The sequence below is a fragment of the Salvelinus namaycush genome, chromosome 23 (genome assembly GCF_016432855.1).
Source record: "Salvelinus namaycush isolate Seneca chromosome 23, SaNama_1.0, whole genome shotgun sequence".
NCBI lineage: Eukaryota > Metazoa > Chordata > Actinopteri > Salmoniformes > Salmonidae > Salvelinus > Salvelinus namaycush.
In genome coordinates this window covers 38,540,917-38,563,796 of record NC_052329.1, presented here as the reverse complement: position 1 = coordinate 38,563,796, position 22,880 = coordinate 38,540,917, and the positions used below count along the sequence as shown (strand labels likewise).

General features: G+C 44.7%; 1 protein-coding gene across 1 annotated transcript in view; it reads right to left on the bottom strand.

Annotated features, from left to right (window-relative positions):
* Positions 1 to 3,030: 3,030 nt before the first annotated feature.
* The window catches only part of ptgir (prostaglandin I2 receptor), a 56,236-nt gene continuing 36,386 nt past the window's right edge, over positions 3,031 to 22,880 (bottom strand). Inside the window, exon 2 of the mRNA XM_038961873.1 lies at positions 3,031 to 3,357. Coding sequence (XP_038817801.1) covers positions 3,031 to 3,357 — 327 coding nt within the window. The remainder of the gene's footprint in view (positions 3,358 to 22,880) is intronic.

The window sequence follows — 22,880 nt, the reverse complement described above, 5'->3', positions numbered from 1 at the left end:
CCATACAATATATTGTACAAATAGCGCCATAGACACAGGTCTCTCTCAATGAGCCCATAATGCACCCTAGATTTGACTACCTACAACAGCGTATTGATTACATTTACATTTACATTTAAGTCATTTAGCAGACGCTCTTATCCAGAGCGACTTACAAATTGATGACGGAAGTGTTGGATGCAAAGGTTTGGAAACTGAGACATGGATTTAAGACATGTCACGTGCACATGCATAGGATCCATGATCCATTCATCCTTAAAAGAAGATAAAGAGATTGACCCTCTTTAAAACTTGACCATAGATCCAGGGGACATGCACGCAGAAGAGGCCTTCATGTTGTAGGAAGGTGACCTGATGTGACCTAGCCCGGTACGAACCATTCTGATCGCACGCACTTACATTCTGTTTCACTACACGGATCCGTGCACGTAAGCGCATTAGATCAGGATGGTGCGTACGAGGCTAGCTGTGACCTGCATCCCGCACGTCAATTATGTGACAGATCAGAGAGAGACATTTTAAGAGCTAAGAGGGCAAAGAGGTTGTCAATAAAACAGAGCTTAACAAAATCACATCTTTCTCATTCCTGCATGTTGATTTACTACACTGTTGTGAATGTCATTTGAAGATAATGACCTGAATGCCTTGGGCATATGCAAGGGCATATTGTCTGTTTTGTACATTTACAAGATGTGAAATCATTCAGGAAGTGAGGAAATCTAAATTCCATAAGGTAGTAATAGTGGACACCGCCATACCATCTTTGATAAGCTAACCAAATTATTAGTAGGTATTTTAACAGGAACATTCTTTCCCCAGCTTGGAAATGGAGTTCAGTGATACCTGGACAGAAGACCTAGTGCAATGTTTTCACGGGCTTCACCGGGTGTGTATTTACAGTGCCTTCAGAAACTATTCATACCCCTTGACTTTTCCACATTTTGTTGTTTCAGCCTGAATTTAAAACGGATTATGTTTTTAGAAATGTTTACAAATTACAAATGAAAAGCTGAAATGTCTCGAGTCAATAAGTATTCAACCCCTTTGTTATGGCCGGCCTAAATAAGTTCAGGAGTAAAAATTTGCTTAACAAGTCAAATAATATGTTTAATGGTAAATAATTGTCCCTGTGCCCAAGAAACCAAAGGTAACCTGCCTAAATGACTACGGCCCCGTATCACTTACATCAGTAGCCATGAAGTGCTTAGAAAGGCTGGTTATGGCTCACATCAACACCATCATCCCAGAAACACGAGACCCACTCCAATTTGCATACCGCCCTAACATATCCACAGATGATGCAAATCTCTATTGCACTCAACACTGCCCTTTCCCACCTGGACAAAAGGAACACCTACGTGAGAATGCTGTTCATTGACTACAGCTCAGCGTTTAACACCATAGTGCCCTCAAAGCTCATCACTAAGGTAAGGACCTTGGGACTAAACACCTCCCTCTGCAACTGGATCCTGGACTTCCTGATGGGCAGCCCCCAGGTGGTAAGGGTAGGCAACAACACATCTGCCACGCTTATCCTCAACACTGGTGCCCCTCAGGGGTGCGTGCTTAGTCCCATCCTGTACTCCCTGTTCCCCCATGACTGCGTGGCCAAGCACGACTCCAACACTATCGTTAAGTTTGCCGATGACACAATGGTGGTAGGCCTGATCACCGACAACGATGAGACAGCCTTTAGGGAGAAGATCAGAAACCTGGAAGTGTGGTGCCAGGACAACAACCTCTTCCTCAACGTGATCAAGACAAAAGGAGATAATCGTGGACTACAGGAAAAGGAGGGCCAAGCATGCTCCCATTCTCATCGACAGGGCTGTAGTGGATCAGGTTGAGAGCTTAAAGTTCCTGGGTGTCCACATCACCAACAAACTATCATGATCCAAACACACCAAGACAGTCGTGAAAAGTCGTGAAAAGATTTATCATGGGTCCTCAGAGCTTCAAAAAGTTATACAGGAAAACCTGGTTCAGTCTGCTTTCCAACAGACACTGGGAGACAAATTCACCTTTCAGTAGGATAATAACCTAAACACAAGGCCAAATATACTGTACATTGGAGTAGCTTACCAAGATGACATTGAATGTTCCTGATTGGCGTAGTTACAGTTTTGACTTAAATCGGCTTGAAAATCTATGGCAAGACTTGAAAATGTCTGTATAGCAATGACAGAGCTTGAAGGATTAAAAAATATATATAACGTGCAAATATTGTACAATCCAGGTGTGCAAAGCTCACAGCTGTAATCGCTCCGAAAGGTAATTGTAACATGTATTGACTCAGGGGGTGTGAATACTTATGTAAATAAGATATTCCTGTATTTCATTTTCAATACATTTGCAAACATTTCTAAAAAACATATTTTCACTTCGTCATCATGGGGTATTGTGTGTAATGGGTGAGAAAAACAATATATCTAATCCATTTTGAATTCAGGCTGTAACACAATAAAATGTGGAATAAGTCAAGGGGTGGCATGTAGCCTAGTGGTTAGAACGTTGGACTTGTAACCGAGAAGTTGCAAGATCAAATCCCCGAGCTGACAAGGTAAAAATCTGTCGTTCTGCCCCTGAACAAGGCAAAGAATTTGTTATTAACTGAATTGCTTAGTTAAAGGTAAAAATAAAGTATGAATACTTTCTGAAGGCACTGTATGTTGACAGAGTTCTTTACCCTGCCCTTTGCCCTTCCAGGGCTGGTTGTCCATAATGAATCCCCCTTAGTGGTCTTCTCCTGCATACATCCATTGCAGTTTTTTTTGTTTTCAGTGTTTGGAGGCATAATCGCTCACTTTATCCACTCCTTTGCAGTCTTTTTATATGGCACTCACATGTATGAAACATGTATGAATGTATGAAACGTAGCTCATGCATCGGTGTACTCATGCATAGGTATACTATATGCATTCTAGTCAACAGTGGATAAGGTAAGTACTAGTGGTCAAAAAAGTTAATTCTCCAAACCCTAAATCCCGAACCCCTTCCCCCAATTGTCTACTCTCCCACATCCATCCATCCCTAAATCCCATCCTCTTTCCTGCCCCGAGTCCCACCCCCACATAAGAGGCTGGAGTATAGCTTGGGCTGCAAGGACACAGAAGGCAAGGGTTTGGGAGACTCCCTGTGGTCGTCAGGGGTTAAGGAGAAGGTGCAGTGGGCCGTGTTCTTCACCGCTCCCCCCGTGAAGCGGCAGCGCAGCAGCGAGCGGAGGTGGCGGAACACGGACTTGCGGAAGATGATGAAGACCCAGGGGTCCACGATTGGGTTGAGGGCCTGGAAACGGAACGCCAGCAGGTTCTCCTGGTCGTCACCCACCGGCTCGATGGCATTGGCAAAACCGGCAATCTGAGGAGGAGAGACATAGAGAGAGAGAGAGAGTTAGATAGAGGAGTTTAGTTTATTAGGATCCCAATTAGCTATTGCACATGCAGCAGCTACTCTTACTCGTCAAAATAACATGTAAAATAAGTTTTATGTGGAGTGAGATAAACAGCAGAAAAATAGAGTGCTGGATACTAAGGGGTGGGGGAAGAGAGTGACAAGGGAGAAAGAGAGGAGTAAGGACATTATACTGTATAAAATCCCATCACATGCCAGTATACAGGACAGTACAGAACGAGCCAGGCAGACACAGACAGACAGACATCCTGGCCACAGAGAGCAGCTGGCACCAAAAGCATCTCAGCCACCTCATTCCTTTCCTCCGTCTTCAATCCCCTTATTTCCTGTGATATATTCAATAAACAGTCCCATAATTGATTACGTGGCCTGATTGAGTGGTATGGTGTCACAGCGTAAATGTTTCCCTGTTGCTAAGGCCTGGGAGTGAAAAGTAATAACCCAAAAGACGGAGTGGGAGCAGCCCAGGGACCATTACATGTCTGAGCCGTGCCAAATCAGCATGCAGGAGGGAGTAGGAGCGGCACCACGCTCTCTCATCTCCACCATAGGCTAACTAGCCAAAACAGACAATATCCTGTAACGCACTGACAGACATTATAAAAAGGCGGAGAACATTGTGCAGACACTGTATTTGTGTTGCCGTATTGCCACAACCACAGTGAACTAATGTTTCTGTAGAAATGTAGCAATGCCTTTGATGGAAGTGAATCCCCACATTGCACAACTGATGTCAAAATAGTCACACACACACACACACACACACACAACACATTATTTTATATCCTCGTGGGGACCTAAAATTAATTTCCACCCAAAATCCTATTTTCCCTAACCCTTAACCCTTAACCTAACCCTTAACCCACAACCCTAACCACTAACCCTTTACCCTAATCCTAATTGTAACCATAAACTTAACCCCAAAGCGTCCTTATCAAGAGGACTAATGATGGCCGTAGGGGACCACAGATATTGCAATTCATTACATTCATAGGAGTGGAGGATCAATTATAAGCACAACATGTTTTCCCTGTTCCCTGATTCAGCTGCTGGTCCCAGCTTTTGGCTCACTTATTCATTCACAGTGAAAGGATGGCCTAGGGGTGAAATACGTGTCATCCAATGTAGCGCACTGAGGGATAGTGAAATAAATCTACCATTGCTGCCATGCCACTGTAGCCCCAGGCTGAGTTAGAGGACGTATATGTTATATGGGCTGCTCTCGGAGTCTGAACTGCGGCAGTAAGGGTCAGACACAGTTCATAAGACAATTAAGAGGCCCTATACTGTACAGGCTGACAATTGTGGTCCTCTGTAGCTCAGTTGCTTCAGCATGGCACTTTGCTATGGCAGGATAGTGGGTTTGATTACCGGGACCACCCATATGTAAACAATGTATGCACGCATGACTGTAAGTCAGTAAAAGTGTCTGCTGAATGGCATATATTACTAACCTGGCTGACGTGCGACCCACGTGACCACACAGCAAGCTGTGACTTTGAGAGCTGGTGAAAGCCAGACTAATATATTACAGGCTGTCCATTGTTGGCATTACAAGGCCTCTAAGAATTATGGTTACAAACTAGGAACCTGTTGAACAGTGATAGATGAATACATAATAAAAACGGTTTCATGGTGACAGTGTCCAGGTGGGATGTCACACATTTGTAACCTTTATTTAGGTAGGGGAGTCCCATTGAGAACAAGGTCTCTTTTTTTGAGGGAGCCCTGCATTATAAGACCAAGCAATTATACATTCAAGGCAGGAGCCTAGGAAACATACAAAGAAGAATATACACACAAAAAACAACACAATCATAGAAAAGGAAAGGAAATGCAGGAAATGTGATTTGGATGTGTACTGTGAAAAAAGCCTAAGATGGTGTTTGTTGTTACGTGTTGCCAAAACATCTCACAAAACACTGCTACTGTTGCCACCTTCTCCTTGCCACCCTGCCACATATGGTCCTCTGGGCAGACCTGGTATCCTTTAAGAGGGACACAAATCACGGGCACTGTCACTGAGTGTGGGTTTGGAATGCAGGATTGATGAGAGGCATCAGCCGCTGGTTAAACATGCTCCGTACTGATGAATGTGTGTGGTTTATAAGGCTCTGTGACAGGCTGCAGCAGCAGTGCAGTCTGGGGGGGACAATCCATCAGTTGGAAAAGGCATATTCAAGAATCATAAAACACATGCACCCACACCTAAGGGTGCATCTACCTGGGTACAGTCTGTGTGGGGCCAGAGCAGGGAAACATGGACACATTATAGGCCATTTGGTGCTGTTGATGGCCTTTGCTATCAGGAAACAGGCCCCATAATGGAAGTCCATAGTGGCCTATTAGTCTCCATTTGGCTCCTGGAGGACTGTTGCGCCCCTTCTCCTTCAGATCCTGTTTCAATGGGATGATAAAGTTATGTGTCTGTTCATCTCAGAGACAACAAAGCAGTGGATCCCAGAGAGAGAGAGAGCGAGAGAGAGCAAGAGAGAGCAAGAGAGAGCAAGAGAGAGAGAAATAACAATTTCCTGTTTTCTTGTATCTTTGTGACCAAATTCTTGATGATACTGTGATAATTTGCCGTCTAATGCTGACTACATGTGTTCCTGGGAGTGATAAGACAGTGTCAGAGTGACTTTCAAGTGTTTGAAAAATCTAATCAAATAAAAATGTGTTACATACACATATTTAACAAAATGTTATTGCGGTTATAGCAGGGTGAATAGGCCGTGGCTCGGGTGGTTCATGTCCTTGATAATCTTTTTGGCCATCCTGTGACATTGGGTCCTCTATGTCTCCTGGAGTGCAGGTAGTTTGCCCCCGGTGATGCTTTGGGCAGACCGCACCACCCTCTGGAGAGCCCTGCGGTTGCCATACCAGGCGGTGATACAGCCTGACAGGATGCTCTCAGTTGTGAATCTGTAAAAGTTTGTGAGGGTGTTAGGGGCCAAGCCAAATTTCTTCAGCCTCCTGAGGTTGAAGAGGCGCTGTTGCGCCTTCTTCACCACACCGTCTGTGTGGGTAGGCCATTTCAGATCGTCAGTGATGTATATGCCGTGGAACTTGAAGCTTTCCACCTTCTCCACTGCGGTCCCGTCGAAGTGGATAGGGGCGTGCTCCCTCTGCTGTTTTCTGAAGTCCACGATCAGCTCTTTTGTTTTGTTGACGTTGAGTGAGAGGTTATTTTCCTGGCACCACTCTCCCACGGCCCTCACCACTTCCCTGTAGATGGTCTCATCATCGTTGGTAATCAGGCCTACTACTGTTGTGTTGTCTGCAAACTTGATGATTGAGTTGGAGGCGTGTGTGGCCACGCAGTCATGGGTGAATGGAGTGCAGGAGGGGGCTGAGCACGCATCCTTGTGGGGCCCCTGTGTTGAGGATCAGCAAAGTGTTGGTGTTGTTTCCTACCTTCACCACCTGGGGGGCGGCCCATCAGAAAGTCCAGGACCCAATTGCACAGGGCGGGGTTCAGACCCAGGGCCCCAAGCTTAATGATGAGCTTGGAGGGTACTATGGTGTTGAATGCTGAGCTAAAGTCAATTAACAGCATTCTTACACATGTATTCCTCTTGTCCAGATGGAATAGGGCAGTGTGCAGTGCGATGGCGATTGCATCGTTTGTGGATATATTGGGGCGTAAAGCAAATTGAAGTGGGTCTAGGGTGTCAGGTAAGGCAGAGGTGATATGATCCTTAACTAGCCTCTTAAAGCACTTCATGATGACAGAAGTGAGTGCTATGGGGTGATATAGTTAATTTAGTTCAGTTACCTTCGCTTTCTTGAGTACAGGAACAATGGTGGACATCTTGAAGCATGTGGGGACAACAGACTGGGATAGAGAGAGATTGAATATGTCCGTAAACACTCCAGCCAGCTGGTCTGCGCATGCTCTGAGGATGTGGCTACGGATATCGTCTGGGCCGGCAGCATGTGGCTACGGATATCGTCTGGGCCGGCAGCCTTGCGAGGTTTAACATGCTTAAATGTCTTACTCACATCGGCCACGGAGAAGGAGCGTCCACAGTCCTTGGTAGCGAGCCACGTCGGTGGCACTGTGTTATCCTCAAAGCAGGCAAAGAAGGTGTTTAGCTTGTCCGGAAGCAAGACCTCAGTGTCCACGACGTGGCTGGTTTTCTCTTTGTAGTCTGTGATTGTCTGTAGACCCTGCCACACACGTCTCGAGTCTGAGCCGTTGAATTGCGACTCCACTTTGTCTCTGTACTGACGTTTTGCCTGTTTGATTGCCTTACGGGGGAATAACTACACTCTTTGTATTCGGCCATATTCCCAGTCAATTTGCCATGGTTAAATGCGGTGGTTCACACTTTCAGTTTTGCGCGAATGCTGCCATCTATCCATGGTTTCTGGTTTGGGTAGGTATAAATAATAACAGTGGGTACAACATCTCCTGTGTATTTGTCAATGTTATTCTCAGAGGTGATCCGGAACATATCCCATCAAAACGCATGGATTTCAATTGGTCAGACCAGCGTTGAATAGACCTTAGCGTGGGTACTTTGGGTTTCTGCCTATATGAAGGAAGGAGCAAAATGGAGTAGTGATCAGATTGGCCGAAGGAAGGGCCTTGTAGGAATTTCAAAAATGTAAGTAGCAGTGGTCCAATATTTTACCAGCACGAGTACTGCAGTCAATGTGTTGGTAGAACTTTGGTAGCGTTTTCTTCATATTTGCTTTGTTAAAATCCCCAGCTACAATAAATGCAGCCTCAGGTTTCCAGTTTGTATTAAGTCCAGTGTAGTTCTTTGAGGGCCGTCGTGGTATCGGCTTGAGGGGGAATATACATGGCTGTGACTATAACCAAAGATAATTCTCTTGGGAGGTAATACTGTCGGCATTTGATTGTGAGGTATTCTAGGTCAGGTGAACAAAAGGACTTGAGTTTTTGTATGTTATCACAATCACACCATGAGTGGTTAATCATGAAACATACACCCCCGCCTTTCTTCTTCCCGGAGACTTCTATATTTCTGTCTGTGCGATGTACTGAGAATCCAGATGACTTAATGGACAGGGACAGTATATCCCGAGAGAGCCATGTTTACGTGAAACAGAGAATGTTACAATCCCTGGTGTCTCTCTGGAAGGAGATTCTGGCCCGGAGTTAGTCTTCATTTCTTTATCCAGAGACTGAACATTAACGAGTAATATACTCGGAAGCGATGACTAGAAGAATAGAAGTCCACTCCGAATACCGCTTCTCCACCGCTGTGTTTTGGAGCAGCCTTTGGAATAAGTTAAATTGTCCTTGGGGGGAACGATCAAGGATCCAATTCGGGAAAGTCGTATTCTTGGTTGTGGTGCTGGTGAGTTAACGCCGCTCTGATATCCAAAATATATTTCCAGCTGTATGTAATAACCCCCCAAAAATTCTGGCCTAATAATGTAAGAAATAACAAACAAAAAAACATACAATAAATAAATACTGCAAAGTTGCTTAGGAGCTAGAAGCAGAGCTGCTATATCTGTCTGTGCCATGAACAGGAGAGGTTATAAACCAAGGTACAGTGCATTCAGAAAGTATTCAGACCCCTAGACTTTTTCCAAATGTTTACGTGACAGCCTTATTCTAAAATTGATTAAATAAATAAAAATTCAGGTCTTTAGAATTGTTTGCAACTTTATAAAAAAATGCAAACTGAAATATCACGTTTAAATAAGTATTCAGGCCCTTTACTCAGTACTTTGTTGAAGCACCTTTGGAAGCGATTACAGCCTCGAGTCTTCTTGGGTATGACGCTACAAGCTTGGCAGAACTGTAGTCGGGAAGTTTCTCCCATTCTTCTCTGCAGATCCTCTCAAGCTCTGTCAAGTTGGATGGGGAGCATCGCGTGTTCGATCGGTTTCAAGTCCGGGCTCTGGCTGGGCCACTCAACGACATTCAGAGACCACAAAGTCACTCCTGCATTTTCTTGGTTGTGTTCTTAGGGTCGTTGTCCTGTTGGAAGGTGAACCTTCACCCCAGTATGAGGTCCTGAGTGCTCTGCGGGAGGTTTTCATTAAGGATCTCTGTACTTTGCTCCGTTCATCTTTTCCTCGATCCCAGTCCCTTGCCGCTGAAAAACATCCCCACAGCATGATGCTGCCACCATGCTTCACCGTAGGGATGGTGCCAGATTTCCTCCAGACGTGAAGCTTGGCATTCAGGCTAAAGAGTTCAATTCGGTTTCATCAGACCAGAGAATCTGGTTTCTGATGGTCTGAGAGTCCTTTAAGTGCCTTTTGGTAAACTCCAAGTGGGCTGCCATGTACCTTTTACTGAGGAGTGGCTTCTGTCTGGCCACTCTAGCATAAAGGCCTGATTGGTGGAGTGCTGCAAAGATGGTTGTCCTTCTGGAAGGTTCTCCCAACTCCACAGAGGACCTCTGGAGCTCTGTCAGAGTGACCATTGGGTTTTCCTCCGATTGCTCAGTTTGGCTGGGCGGTTAGCTCTAGGAAGAGTCTTGGTGGTTCCAAACTTCTTCAATTTAAGAATGACGGAGGCCACTGTGTTCTTGAGGACCTTCAATGCTGCAGAAATGTTTTGGTACCCTTCCCTAGATCTGTGCCTCCACACAATCCTGTCTTGGAGCTCTACGAACAATTCCTTCGACCTCATGGCTTGGTTTTTGCTCTGACATGCACTGTCAACTGTGGGACCTTATATAGACAGGTTTGTGCCTTTCCAAATCATGTCCAATCAATCTAATTTACCACAGGTGGACTCCAAGTTGTAGAAACATCTCAAGGATGATCAATGGAAACAGGATGCACCGGAGCTCAATTTTGAGTCTCATAGCCAAGGGTCTGAATACTTATTTAAATAAAGTATCTGTTTTTATTTGTAATAAATGTGCAAAAATGTCTAAAAACCATTTTTTTCTTTGTTATTATGGGGTATTGTGTGTAGATTGATGGAAAAAAATATATATATTTAAATACATTTTAGAATAAAGCTGTAATGTAACAAAATGTGGAAAAGGTCAAGGTTTGTGAATACTTTTCGAATGCACTGTATGTCACCATGGTGTCACTGTCAGCAGTCTCCAGATCTTTGGCTTTAACTCAGTGGGCAAATGCAGCAGACAACCAGAAAACCAGGTTTGATACCCAGTTAGTATCATCTCTGTCTCCATCTTTCCTTACTCGTTAGACTTATCAGTCACCACCAATGTTCCCTCTAATTTTTTTCGCCACTGAGCTAATTTCATGTCTTCTGAGCGCAAACTTCCAGCTCTGGTTTACTGTGAACACTGAGGCTGTACCCACTTTAAGTTACAGTTTTAACAGTGGCCAAGTAAGCTACTGTGGCTATTTGATCATAATGCAGGCCTACCAGAGTGGCCTACCATAAAAAACTATGGAGAAAATATATCCCATAACATTTTAACATGGACATTTTCACACCTACTCCCGCTCTGGCGCACGAGGGTGCCAGACTGCCCTTCATTACGCACACCTGTCACCATCATTACGCGCAGAAGCGCTCATTGGACTCACTTGGACTCCTTCCCTTTGTTGATTGCCCCGTCTATAACTGTCTGCTCCTCCGTTTGTTCCCTGTGTCTGCATTAATGTCATTATGTGTTCTTGTCCAGACGCTGCCCTGTTCCGTTCCATGTCAGTTGATAATTAAAATGTTTACTCCCTGTACCTGCTTCTCGTCTCTACCAGCATCGATCCTTACAGAAATCGCTGTTCTATCATTCAGCCAATGTGTTGTGTTCAATATAGGCCTACATTCCATGAGGGGCTTGACATTAACCTGTTTATCCACTTTATCCGACTTAACTTCAACGGGGCGGCAGTGTTGCAATCTACTGCAGAGATAGCCTGCAGAGTTCTGTCCTACTATCCAGGTCTGTACCCAAACAATTTGAACTTCTACTTTTAAAAATCCACCTCTCTAAAAACAAGTCTTTCACCGTTGCCGCCTGCTATAGACCACCCTCTGCCCCCAGCTGTGCTCTGGACACCATATGTGAACTGATTGCCCCCCCATCTATCTTCAGAGCTCGTGCTGCTAGGTGACCTAAACTGGGACATGCTTAACACCCCAGCCATCCTACAATCTAAGATTGATGCCCTCAATCTCACACAAATTATCAATGAACCTACCAGGTACCACCCCAAAGCCGTAAACATGGGCACCCTCATAGATATCATCCTAACCAACTTGCCCTCTAAATACACCTCTGCTGTTTTCAACCAAGATCTCAGCGATCACTGCCTGCATCCGTAATGGGTCAGCGGTCAAACCACCTCCACTCATCACTGTCAAACGCTCCCTGAAACACTTCAGCGAGCAGGCCTTTCTAATCGACCTGGCCCGGGTATCCTGGAAGGATATTGACCTCATCCCGTCAGTAGAGGATGCCTGGTTATTTTTTTTAAAATGCCTTCCTCACCATCTTAAATAAGCATGCCCCATTCAAGAAATGTAGAACCAGGACCAGATATAGCCCTTGGTTCTCTCCAGACCTGACTGCCCTTAACCAACACAAAAACATCCTGTGGCATTCTGCATTAGCATCGAACAGCCCCCGTGATATGCAACTTTTCAGGGAAGTTAGAAAACAATATACACAGGCAGTTAGAAAAGCCAAGGCTAGCTTTTTCAAGCAGAAATTTGCTTCCCGCAACACAAACTCAAAAAAGTTCTGGGACATTGTAAAGTCCATGGAGAATAAGAACACCTCCTCCCAGCTGCCCACTGCACTGAGGATAGGAAACTCTGTCAACACCGATAAATCCACTATAATTGAGAATTTCAATAAGCATTTTTCTACGGCTGGCCATGCTTTCCACCTGGCTACCCCTACCCCAGTCAACAGCACTGCACCCCCCACAGCAACTTGCCCAAGCCTTCCCCATTTCTCCTTCTCCCAAATCCAGTCAGCTGATGTTCTGAAAGAGCTGCAAAATCTGGACCCCTACAAATCAGCCGGGCTAGACAATCTGGACCCTTTCTTTCTAAAATGATCTGCCGAAATTGTTGCAACCCCTATTACTAGCATGTTCAACCTCTCTTTCGTGTCGTCTGAGATTCCCAAAGATTGGAAAGCAGCTGCGGTCATCCCCCTCTTCAAAGGGGGGGACACTCTTGACCCAAACTGCTACAGACCTATATCTATCTTACCCTGCCTTTCTAAGGTCTTCGAAAGCCAAGTCAACAAACAGATTACAGACCATTTCGAATCCCACCGCACCTTCTCTGCTATGCAATCTGGTTTCAGAGCTGGTCATGGGTGCACCTCAGCCACGCTCAAGGTCCTAAATGATATCTTAACCGCCATCGATAAGAAAGAACAATGTGCAGCCGTATTCATTGACCTGGCCAAGGCTTTCGACTCTGTCAATCACCACATCCTCATCGGCAGACTCGATAGCCTTGGTTTCTCAAATGATTGCCTCGCCTGGTTCACCAACTACTTCTCTAATAGAGTTCAGTGTGTCAAATCGGAGGGCCTGTTGTCCAGGCCTCTGGCAGTCTCTATGGGGGTGCCACAGGGTTCAATTCTTGGGCCGACTCTCTTCTCTGTATACATCAATGATGTCGTTCTTGCTGCTGGTGAGTCTCTGATCCACCTCTACGCAGACGACACCATTCTGTATACTTCTGGCCCTTCTTTGGACACTGTGTTAACAACCCTCCAGACGAGCTTCAATGCCATACAACTCTCCTTCCGTGGCCTCCAACTGCCCTTAAATACAAGTAAAACTAAATGCATGCTCTTCAATCGATCGCTGCCTGCACCTGCCCACCCGTCCAGCATCACTACTCTGGACGGTTCTGACTTAGAATATGTGGACAACTACAAATACCTAGGTGTCTGGTTAGACTGTAAACTCTCCTTACAGACTCACATCAAACATCTCCAATCCAAAGTTAAATCTAGAATTGGCTTCCTATTTCGCAACAAAGCATCCTTCACTCATGCTGCCAAACATACCCTGTACGCTCTCGTTGGCTGGCCCTCGCTTCATACTCGTCTCCAAACCCACTGGCTCCAGGTCATCTACAAGATCCTGCTAGGTAAAGTCCCCCCTTATCTCAGCTCGCTGGTCACCATAGCAGCACCCACCTGTAGCACGCACTCCAGCAGGTATATCTCTCTGGTCACCCCCAAAGCCAATTCCTCCTTTGGCCGCCTCTCCTTCCAGTTCTCTGCTGCCAATGACTGGAACGAACTACAAAAATCTCTGAAACTGGAAACACTTATCTCCCTCACTAGCTTTAAGCACCAGATGTCAGAGCAGCTCACAGATTACTGCACCTGTACGTAGCCTATCTATAATTTAGCCCAAACTACTACCTATTCCCCTACTGAATTTATTTATTTAGCTCCTTTGCACCCCATTATTTCTATTTCTACTTTGCACATTCCTCCACTGCAAATCTACCATTCCAGTGTTTTACTTGCTATATTGTATTTACTTCGCCACCATGGCCTTTTTTTGCTTTTACCACCCTTATCTCACCTCATTTGTTCACATTGTATATAGACTTATTTTTCTACTATATTATTGACTGTATGTTTGTTTTACTCCATGTGTTGTTGTATGTGTCGAACTGCTTTGCTTTATCTTGGCCAGGTCGCAATTGTAAATGAGAACTTGGTCTCAACTTGCCTACCTGGTTAAATAAAGTTGAAATAAATAAATAAATAAAAGTCGCGCGTAACTTAGAGGCCATATTGGTCGGCACAATGTCTTTGATCTCTATTAGATCTGTGACTCTCTCACTTCCCTCCTCCTTTCCTCAGCCTGTTATTATGGTCCATCCTCTGAATTCAGGCTGAAAGGTTACAAACATGGGCTAACTTGTGCGTCAGTGCAGGCGTTCCCCCCAAGCCTGGAGACTGGCTCATTCAGGGGAGACGTTCCTATTCGGTGGACATTAATCTATGGGGGTCCATAGTGGTCTTTCTATACTCTATTCTCGGAAGCCTGATTGCCTGAGAGTTTTTAAATCTACTTAGTACTGAGAAACTGGTGTGTGTGTGGGTGGGTGTTGAAGGGAGCTAGACTTTATATGATAAATACCCTTTTTAACCCTATTCCCCATAGCAAAACCATTATGGAGGAAAACGTCTAGATGTCTAGCTCCCAGACAAATGTGACTGTGCATTCTATCAGCGTCTGTCAATTAATTACGTCTGTCCACCAAAATTAGAACCAGTCTACACAATCCTTTTGCCATCTGTCTGGGGAATCTGTGTTTGTGTGTGTGTTAGAAAGGCCAAAGGCTATAGAGAGAGTTCAATGCATCCATTAAGACTTGTGCTCAGCAGGCTTCTGTTTATTGACTGGTAACAATAGGGAGAGTTATTACCCGGAAGGCTTAATACCCAGGTGGGTACTGGATCTGCTGTGTATGCACCAGCAACGAACTAAAGATTTATTTAAGTATCCAACTACAATATACATAGACGACCTGTTGTATACAGCCTCTAATGTACCTTTACTGGAAAGAGTATTATGCTCTGAGGGGCACAGTTATAGAAGTAAGCACAATATTGATCAGGCAGGCGCCAGTACAAACATCCCATCAGTGCCTGTGGTCTGATCACAACTCTACTTAGCCTGGCAACAATGCAGATACTGGGCATCGCAGCCCAGAGCTAATACAAGGTCGATATCTCCTCTGTCAGAGAACAACTTCAGAAAGAGGGAGAGAGGGAGATTGAGAGCGTTCTCCTTCAGCTCATCACAGATGATTATGACTCACCCACTTAAGAAACAGCAATGAAGCTACATTGTCATCCTGTGCTTTCTTGGCAACTATCTGCATATTGTTGCTAATTATCTGATCATTATCCTTGTATGGTAATCATCGTTAAGCAGTCTTTCTAAAAGATGCCTATTGAAGTAACAAAGAACATATGTTTTCCAGTAAATATGACACTTCTGACTTTATAGACCCATGTTTTCTCCCATCACATTGTTTTTGAAAACATCTACTTAAGTCTTGTTTTTCTAGCCCTGGGAACATGTATGCACGCATCTGCACTCACACACACACGGACACAGATGTGATATCACTCTCAGTGAGTGGTGTGGCAGCTTGGCTTTGACATCTTTCCACCCACTCAGAATAACCCCTTTTATTTGTGTTTCTCTTCTTTCAGTTCCCTCGCTCGTTCTTCTCCCCCTCTCCCTCCGTACAAGTCTCTCCATCCTCTTATGTTCTCCTGTTTTCCATTGTTGCCATGATCATGCTCTCCTCTCACAAGCTCAGCCCTTTCTCTTCTCCTCTCCTTCCACTCCCACTTTCTCTCACGTGCACCTCGGTCTGCTTGCACTCTCCCTTTCAGAAAGCCAGAAAGCTCCTGTTCAGGTTCCAAGTCCTCTTTTGTTACCACTCAGGGGAACTGAGGACAGGTGTAAAAAAAAAAAAAATGTTTAAAGACTGTTGACGTGAAGTGGCTCTATATACAGTACAAACACAGTCTGACCCCTAAACAGATAGACAAATAGAGATTGAAAAGTGCTGAATCTGCTGTGTACAAGCCAGCACATTACCTGCTGATAGAAACCACATTAAAAGAGGAAGTGGAACCACTTTCCGGTTGCCAAAGAGGAAGACTGGGTTTTACAATAAGAACATATAGGCCATGTTGCAATGTCAGTAGGGATGACATGCCAGCAACAAACGCTGACACTACACATCCAAGTATATCTGACCAAATTATGAAAAGACAGGAATTGTACTTTTGAATTCCGTAAAGTCAGTGTGGAAGAGGTGAAAAAATGAGTGTTGTCTATCAACAATGACCAGCCACCAGGGTCTGACAATCTGGATGGAAAAAATTACTGAGGATAATAGCGGTCGATATGGCCACATCTTCAATTTAATCCTACTAGAAAGTGTGTGCCTTCAAGCCTGGAGGGAAGCTAAAGTCATTCCACTACCCAAGACTGGTAAAGCCCCCTTTACTGGCTCAAATAGCCAACCAAACAGCCTGTTACCAACCCGTTGTAAACTTCTGGAGAAAATTGTGTTTGACCAGATACAATGTTATTTCACAGTAAACAAATTGACAACAGTCTTTTAGCACACATATAGGGAAGGACACTCAACAAGCACAGCACTTACACAAATGACTGATGACTGGCTGAGAGAAATGGATTGGCTGAGAGAAATTGATGATACAATTATTGTGGGGGCTGTCTTGGACTTCAGTGCAGCTTTTGACATTATCGAGCATAGTCTGCTGCTGGAAAAACATGTGTTATGGCTTTACACCCCCTACTATAATGTGGATAAAGAGTTACTTGTCTAACAGAACACACAGGGTGTTCTTTAATGGAAGCCTCTCAAACATAATCCAGGTAGAATCAGGAATTCCCCAGGATAGCTGTTAAGGCCCCTTGCTTTTTTCAATCTTTACTAACAACATGCCACTGGCTTTGAGTAAGGTCAGTGTGTCTGAAATGAAATGATTGGAACACTTAACAATGAGCTGCAGATAGTTTCAGAATGGGTAGCAAGGAATAAGTTAGTCCTAAATATTTCCGAAACTAAAAGCATTGTATTTGGGACAAATCATTCACTAAAACCTACACCTCAACTACGTCTCGTAATGAATAATGTGGGAATTGAGCGAGTTGAGGTGACTAAACTGCTTGGAGTAACTCTGGATTGTAAACTGTCATAGTAAAAATATATTGATACAACAGTATCTAAGATGGGGAGAAGTCTGTCCATAATAAAGCGCTGCTCTAACTTCCTAACAAAACCATCAACAAGGCAGGTCCTACAGGCACTGGTTTTGTCGCACCTGGACTACTGTTCAGTCGTGTGGTCAGGTGCCACAAAGAGGGACTTCGGAAAATTGCAGTTGGCTCAGAACAGGGCAGAACGGCTGTCCTTAAATGTATACGGAGATCTGACATTAATGATATGCATGTCAATCTCTCATGGCCCAAATGAGAGATTGACTTCATCATTACTTGTTTTTGTAAGAGGTGTTGACAAGCTGAATGTACCGGACACCCATGCATACCCCAAAACACATGTCACCAGAGGTCTCTTCACAGTCCCCAAGTCCAGAACAGACTATGGAAGGCGCACAGTACTAAATAGAGCCATGACTACATGGAACTCTATTCCACATCAGGTAACTGATGCAAGCATTAGAATCAGAGATTTAAAAGGCAGGTAAAAATACACCTTATGGAACAACGGGGACTGTTAAGAGACACACAAAGGTGCAGACACACACATACGCACACATTGTGATATTGTTGTATGGTGGTAATGAACATGTTGTGTTGTGGATATGTGGTGTTGTAGGGATGTTATATGATATTCAGTTTTATCTTTAGCTCATTCAGTACATACATAGTTCATCGTTTTGTCTTTTTCTTTATATGTAATGTGGGTGCTTTGATGTGTTCGGACCCCAGGAAGAGTAGCTGCTGCCTTGGCACATACAAAAGTAGAAGGTTTCAGCAATAGCCTGGGTAGGCGTTTACCATTGGATCTTCTCAGGGGGTTTTCAAGATCTAATGACCAGAGCAACTTATCTTCCCAAGAACTGCTGTTGATCAATTTCCTGTAAAATAATATGTTGTTTCGAAATCATGAATAAAAATACTAAATGGTTGAGTATATTATGTATCCACCCAGTGTCCCTATGGGTATCACTGAGCGTGGCCATCTTAGAGATCCTATTAAATTACTCACTCCTAATTCTATGACGGCCATGGTATAGTGGACAAATATTCATAATGATGAATATTTTACAAAACCACAAGCATTGGGAGAGGAGATGGTAATCACCGACTTTAATATCATAAGGTTATAATTTAAAATACAACATTCATGAGTGAAGAACTAAGTGATCATATTTAATCATCGTCATCAAAATGCATGGTAATAATTATACTGCTATTATTCACTTAGCATTAATGTGAACAATTATGGATGATTTCACAGTAATTCTATGGTTTTAATTCCCCATTGAGCTCTGACCACACATAAGGGATTGGTTTGGATACAGAGTGACGGGACAGCCAGTGCCATGTCGGCCAGGACTCCTTTACTCACGGGACGATGATAATGGGAGAAAGCTGAGGCCCAAATCACATCCAGAAGGAAGGAGAAGGGAAGTGTGGCAAAGAGTCACAAAGGATGTGGGAAATGGGGCAGAGATCATAGCCCATCTTCTCCAGCTATACAGGGTGGGACAGGGACATACAGACAGAGACCGGAAGGGACAAGAACAGACCAGGATTGACCAGGACACCCCAACAGAGGGAAAACAGGAGAAAAGATTTTAACACAAGGAGGAAGCTTTCCCAATAAAAACGCTTTGTATTGTGATTGAAAATGCTTTCTCCAGTCTTGTGCCCAAATTAGACCAGAAGAAACCTGGCAGGTATTACCAGAAAAGGCAGAATATTTGAGAGGTCACAGAGGAACACCAGACCTCCCCCAGAGTCACTTCCTCTGTAGCATAGAATCTATAGATAGTAAACCCTGTGGTTCTGATTTCTGACTGTCACTCTGATGTACAACTGTGATTACCTAGCAGGTAAATTCAACAAAAAAGAAATGTCTTGTGTGCTCAGCAGGCTTCTGTTGTTGGTGAGGACCTGCCTTACAACAGGCCTATAAGCCCTCAGTCCAGCCTCTGTCTTTCAAAGATAATTCGTAAAAATCCAAATAACTTCACAGATCTTCATTGTAAAGGGTTTAAACACTGTTTCCCATGCTTGTTCAATGAATCATAAACAATTAATGAACATGCACTTGTGGAACGGTCATTAAGACACAAACAGCTTACGGACGGTAGGCAATTAAGTTATGAAAACTTAAGACACTAAAGAGGCATTTCTACTGACTCTGAAAAACACCAAAAGAAAGATGCCCAGGGTCCCTGCTCATCTGCGTGAACGTGCCTTAGGCATGCTGAAAGGAGACATGAGGACTGCAGATGTGGCCAGGGCAATAAATTGCCATGTCAGTTGTTACGAATCCCTTTGGCCCGACAGTCTAGGGGGGATGGTAATGGGACCCGTAACACAACTCATGCAAATTATAGTAGTGAAAACGTAACAGTGAGAACAAATAACACAGACAACTTAATTACCGTCAAACACTAAATGTTTATTTATAAACACACGGTAAATGGGGGGGGGGAAGCAGGAAAAGGGGCTGAGCGGGACCCAAGGAATGAAAGAATAATAATTCAAAAACACCCCTAAGCTAGACTAGCCTACTTCACAAACAGCTAACTAACTAACCAAAAATACAGGGGGTGGTCCGCCCAGTTCTAACTAGTGTTTTTAACAATGTTTAACTACGGGTAGTGTAGCCCAAGGGCGACTTGTCTGGTTACCCCCTTTTCCCACCATCAAACAAACACTCAAACACCATAACCAAAACAATACTCACAGGTGGGGACAAAGTGACATGTAGCTGCAAAACACACAAGCGATCTACAGACAGAATGCATGTTACAAAGAGATTGAGCTGGGGAGACAACAACTGACAGGGGTTTTAAACCAAGGGAAAGGGACTGTGATTGGGTAAGGGAAAAGGAGCAGGTGTCTTCCGATTAGCGACTGATTGATGACTGATTGGGGAATGATTATTGTCACCTGTGAGTAGGGGAGAAGGAGAGAAAAGAAATACACACAGGATACACACAGAACACTTGTATCCGTAACATCAGTACTGTGAGACGTCTAAGACAGCGCTACAGGGAGACAGGACAGACAGCTGATCTTCCTCGCAGTGGCAGACCACGTGTAACAACCCCTGCACAGGATCGGTACATCCGAACATCATACCTGTGGGACAGGTACAGGATGGCAACAACTGCCCGAGTTACACCAGGGACGCACAATCCCTCCATCAGTGCTCAGACTGTCCGCAATAGGCTGAGAGAGGCTGGACTGAGGGCCTGTAGGCCTTTTGTAAGGCAGGTCCTCACCAGACATCACCGGCAACAACATTGCCTATTGGCACAAACCCACCGTCGCTGGACCAGACAGGACTGGCAAAAAGTGCTCTTCACTGACGAGTCACGGTTTTGTCTCACCAGGGTTGATGGTCGGATTCGCATTTATCATTGAAGGAATGAGCGTTACACCGAGGCCTGTACTCTGGAGCAGGATCGATTTGGAGGAGTCCGTCATGGTCTGGGGCGGTGTGTCACAGCATCATCGGACTGAGCTTGTTGTCATTGCAGGCAATCTCAACGTTGTGCGTTACAGGGAAGGGAAGACATCCTCCTCCCTCATGTGGTACCCTTCCTGCAGGCTCATCCTGACATGACCCTCCAGCATGACAATGCCACCAGCCATACTGCTCGTTCTGTGTGTGATTTCCTGCAAGACAGGAAGGTCAGTGTTCTGCCATGGCCAGCGAAGAGCCCGGATCTAAATCCCATTGAGCACATCTGGGACCTGTTGGATCGGAGGGTGAGGGCTAGGGCCATTCCCCCCAGAAATGTCTGGGAACTTGCAGGTGCCTCGGTGGAAGAGTGGGGTAACATTTCACAGCAAGAACTGGCAAATGTGGTGCAGTCCATGAGGAGGAGATGCAATGCAGTACTTAATGCAGCTGGTGGCCACACCAGATACTGACAGTTACTTTTGATTTTGACTCCCCCTTTGTTCAGGGACACATTATTCCATTTCTGTTAGTCACATGTCTGTGGAACTTGTTCAGTTTATGTCTCAATTGTTAAATCTTATGTTCATACAAATATTTACACATGCTAAGTTTGCTGAATATAAACACAATTGACAGTGAGAGAACTTTCCTTTTTTTGCTGAGAACTGTTGGCATGTGAGAGAGGCAGGTAGTATGTGATGAGTTTGTTACAGCACAGCGACCGCACGATATGTCACTGTACTCACGTCACAAGCCCTGACATGTAGACTCTTGTTAAGGTTCTCCGTGACTAATGGCTTTCAGAACACACCAAACTTCTCCCTGCACATCACCTCAAGACACTACTACAGAGGTAATACAGTGGCGTGTTAAAATAAAATACAACTTTGTCACATGCGCCAAAAACAAGTGTAGACCTTGAAATGCTTACTTACAAGTCCTTAACCAACAGTGCAGTTCAAGAAAGAGTTAAGAAAATATTTATCAAATAAACGAAAGAAAAAAATTGTAAAAAGTAACAACAAAATAACAATAACGAGGCTATATACAGGGGGTACCGGTACTGAGTCAGTCGAAGGGTACAGGTTAGTTACAGGGGGTACAGGTTAGTTGAGGTAATTTGTACTTGGAGGTAGGGGTGAAGTGACTATGCACAGATAAAAAACAGCGAGTAGCAGCAGTGTACAAAACAAATGGAGGGGGTGTCAATGTAAATAGTCCGGTGGCCATTTGATTAATTGTTCTGCAGTCTTATGGCTTGGGGGTAGAAGCTGTTATGGAGCCTTTTGGTCCTAAACTTGGCGCTCCGGTATCGCTTGCTGTGCGGTAGCAGAGAAAACAGTCTATGACTCGGGTGATTGGAGTCTGACATTTTGGGGGGGGGCTTTCCTCTGACATCGCCTAGTATATAGGTCCTGGACAGCAGGAAGCTTGGCCAAAGGGATGTACTGGGGTGTACGCATTACCCAGATGCCGAGCAGTTGCCATACCAGGCAGTGATGCAAACTATCAGGATGCTCGATGGTGCAGCTGTACGAGTTTTTGAGGATCTAGGGACCCATGCCAAATCATTTCAGTCTTCTGAGGGTGGAAATATGTTGTCGTGCTCTCTTAACGAATGTCTTGGGGTGTTTGCACCATGATAGTTCGTTGGTGATGTGGACACCAAGGAACTTGAAACTCTCAACCCGCTCCACTACAGCCCCGTCGATGTGAATGGGGGCCTGTTCAGCCTGCCTTTTTCTGTAGTCCACGATCAGCTCCTTTATCTTGCTCACAGTGAGGGAGAGGTTTTTGTCCTGGCACAACACTGCCAGATCTCTGACCTCCTCCCTATAGGCTGTCTCATCGTTGTCGGTGATCAGTGTTGTGTCATCAGCAAACTTAATGATGGTGTTGGAGTCGTGTTTGACCACGCAGTCGTGGGTGAACAGGGAGTACAGGAGGGAACTAAGTACACACCCGAGGGGCCCCAGTGTTGAGGATCAGTGAGGCAGACGTGTTGTTGCCTGCCCTTACCACCTGGGGGAGGCCCGTCAGGAAGTCCAGGATCAAGTTGCAGAGGGAGGTGTTTAGTCCCAGGGTCCTTAGCTTAATGATGAGCTTTGAGGGCACTCAACGGACACCTGAGGTGATTGATCAGGGACATAAAGTGTGATCCAAACACACAATTACTGATTTACACACATCTGTGACATACAGTGGGGGAAAAAGTATTTAGTCAGCCACCAATTGTGCAAGTTCTCTCACATAAAAAGATGAGAGAGGCCTGTAATTCTCATCATAGGTACACTTCAACTATGACAGACAAAATGAGAAAAAAAATCCAGAAAAT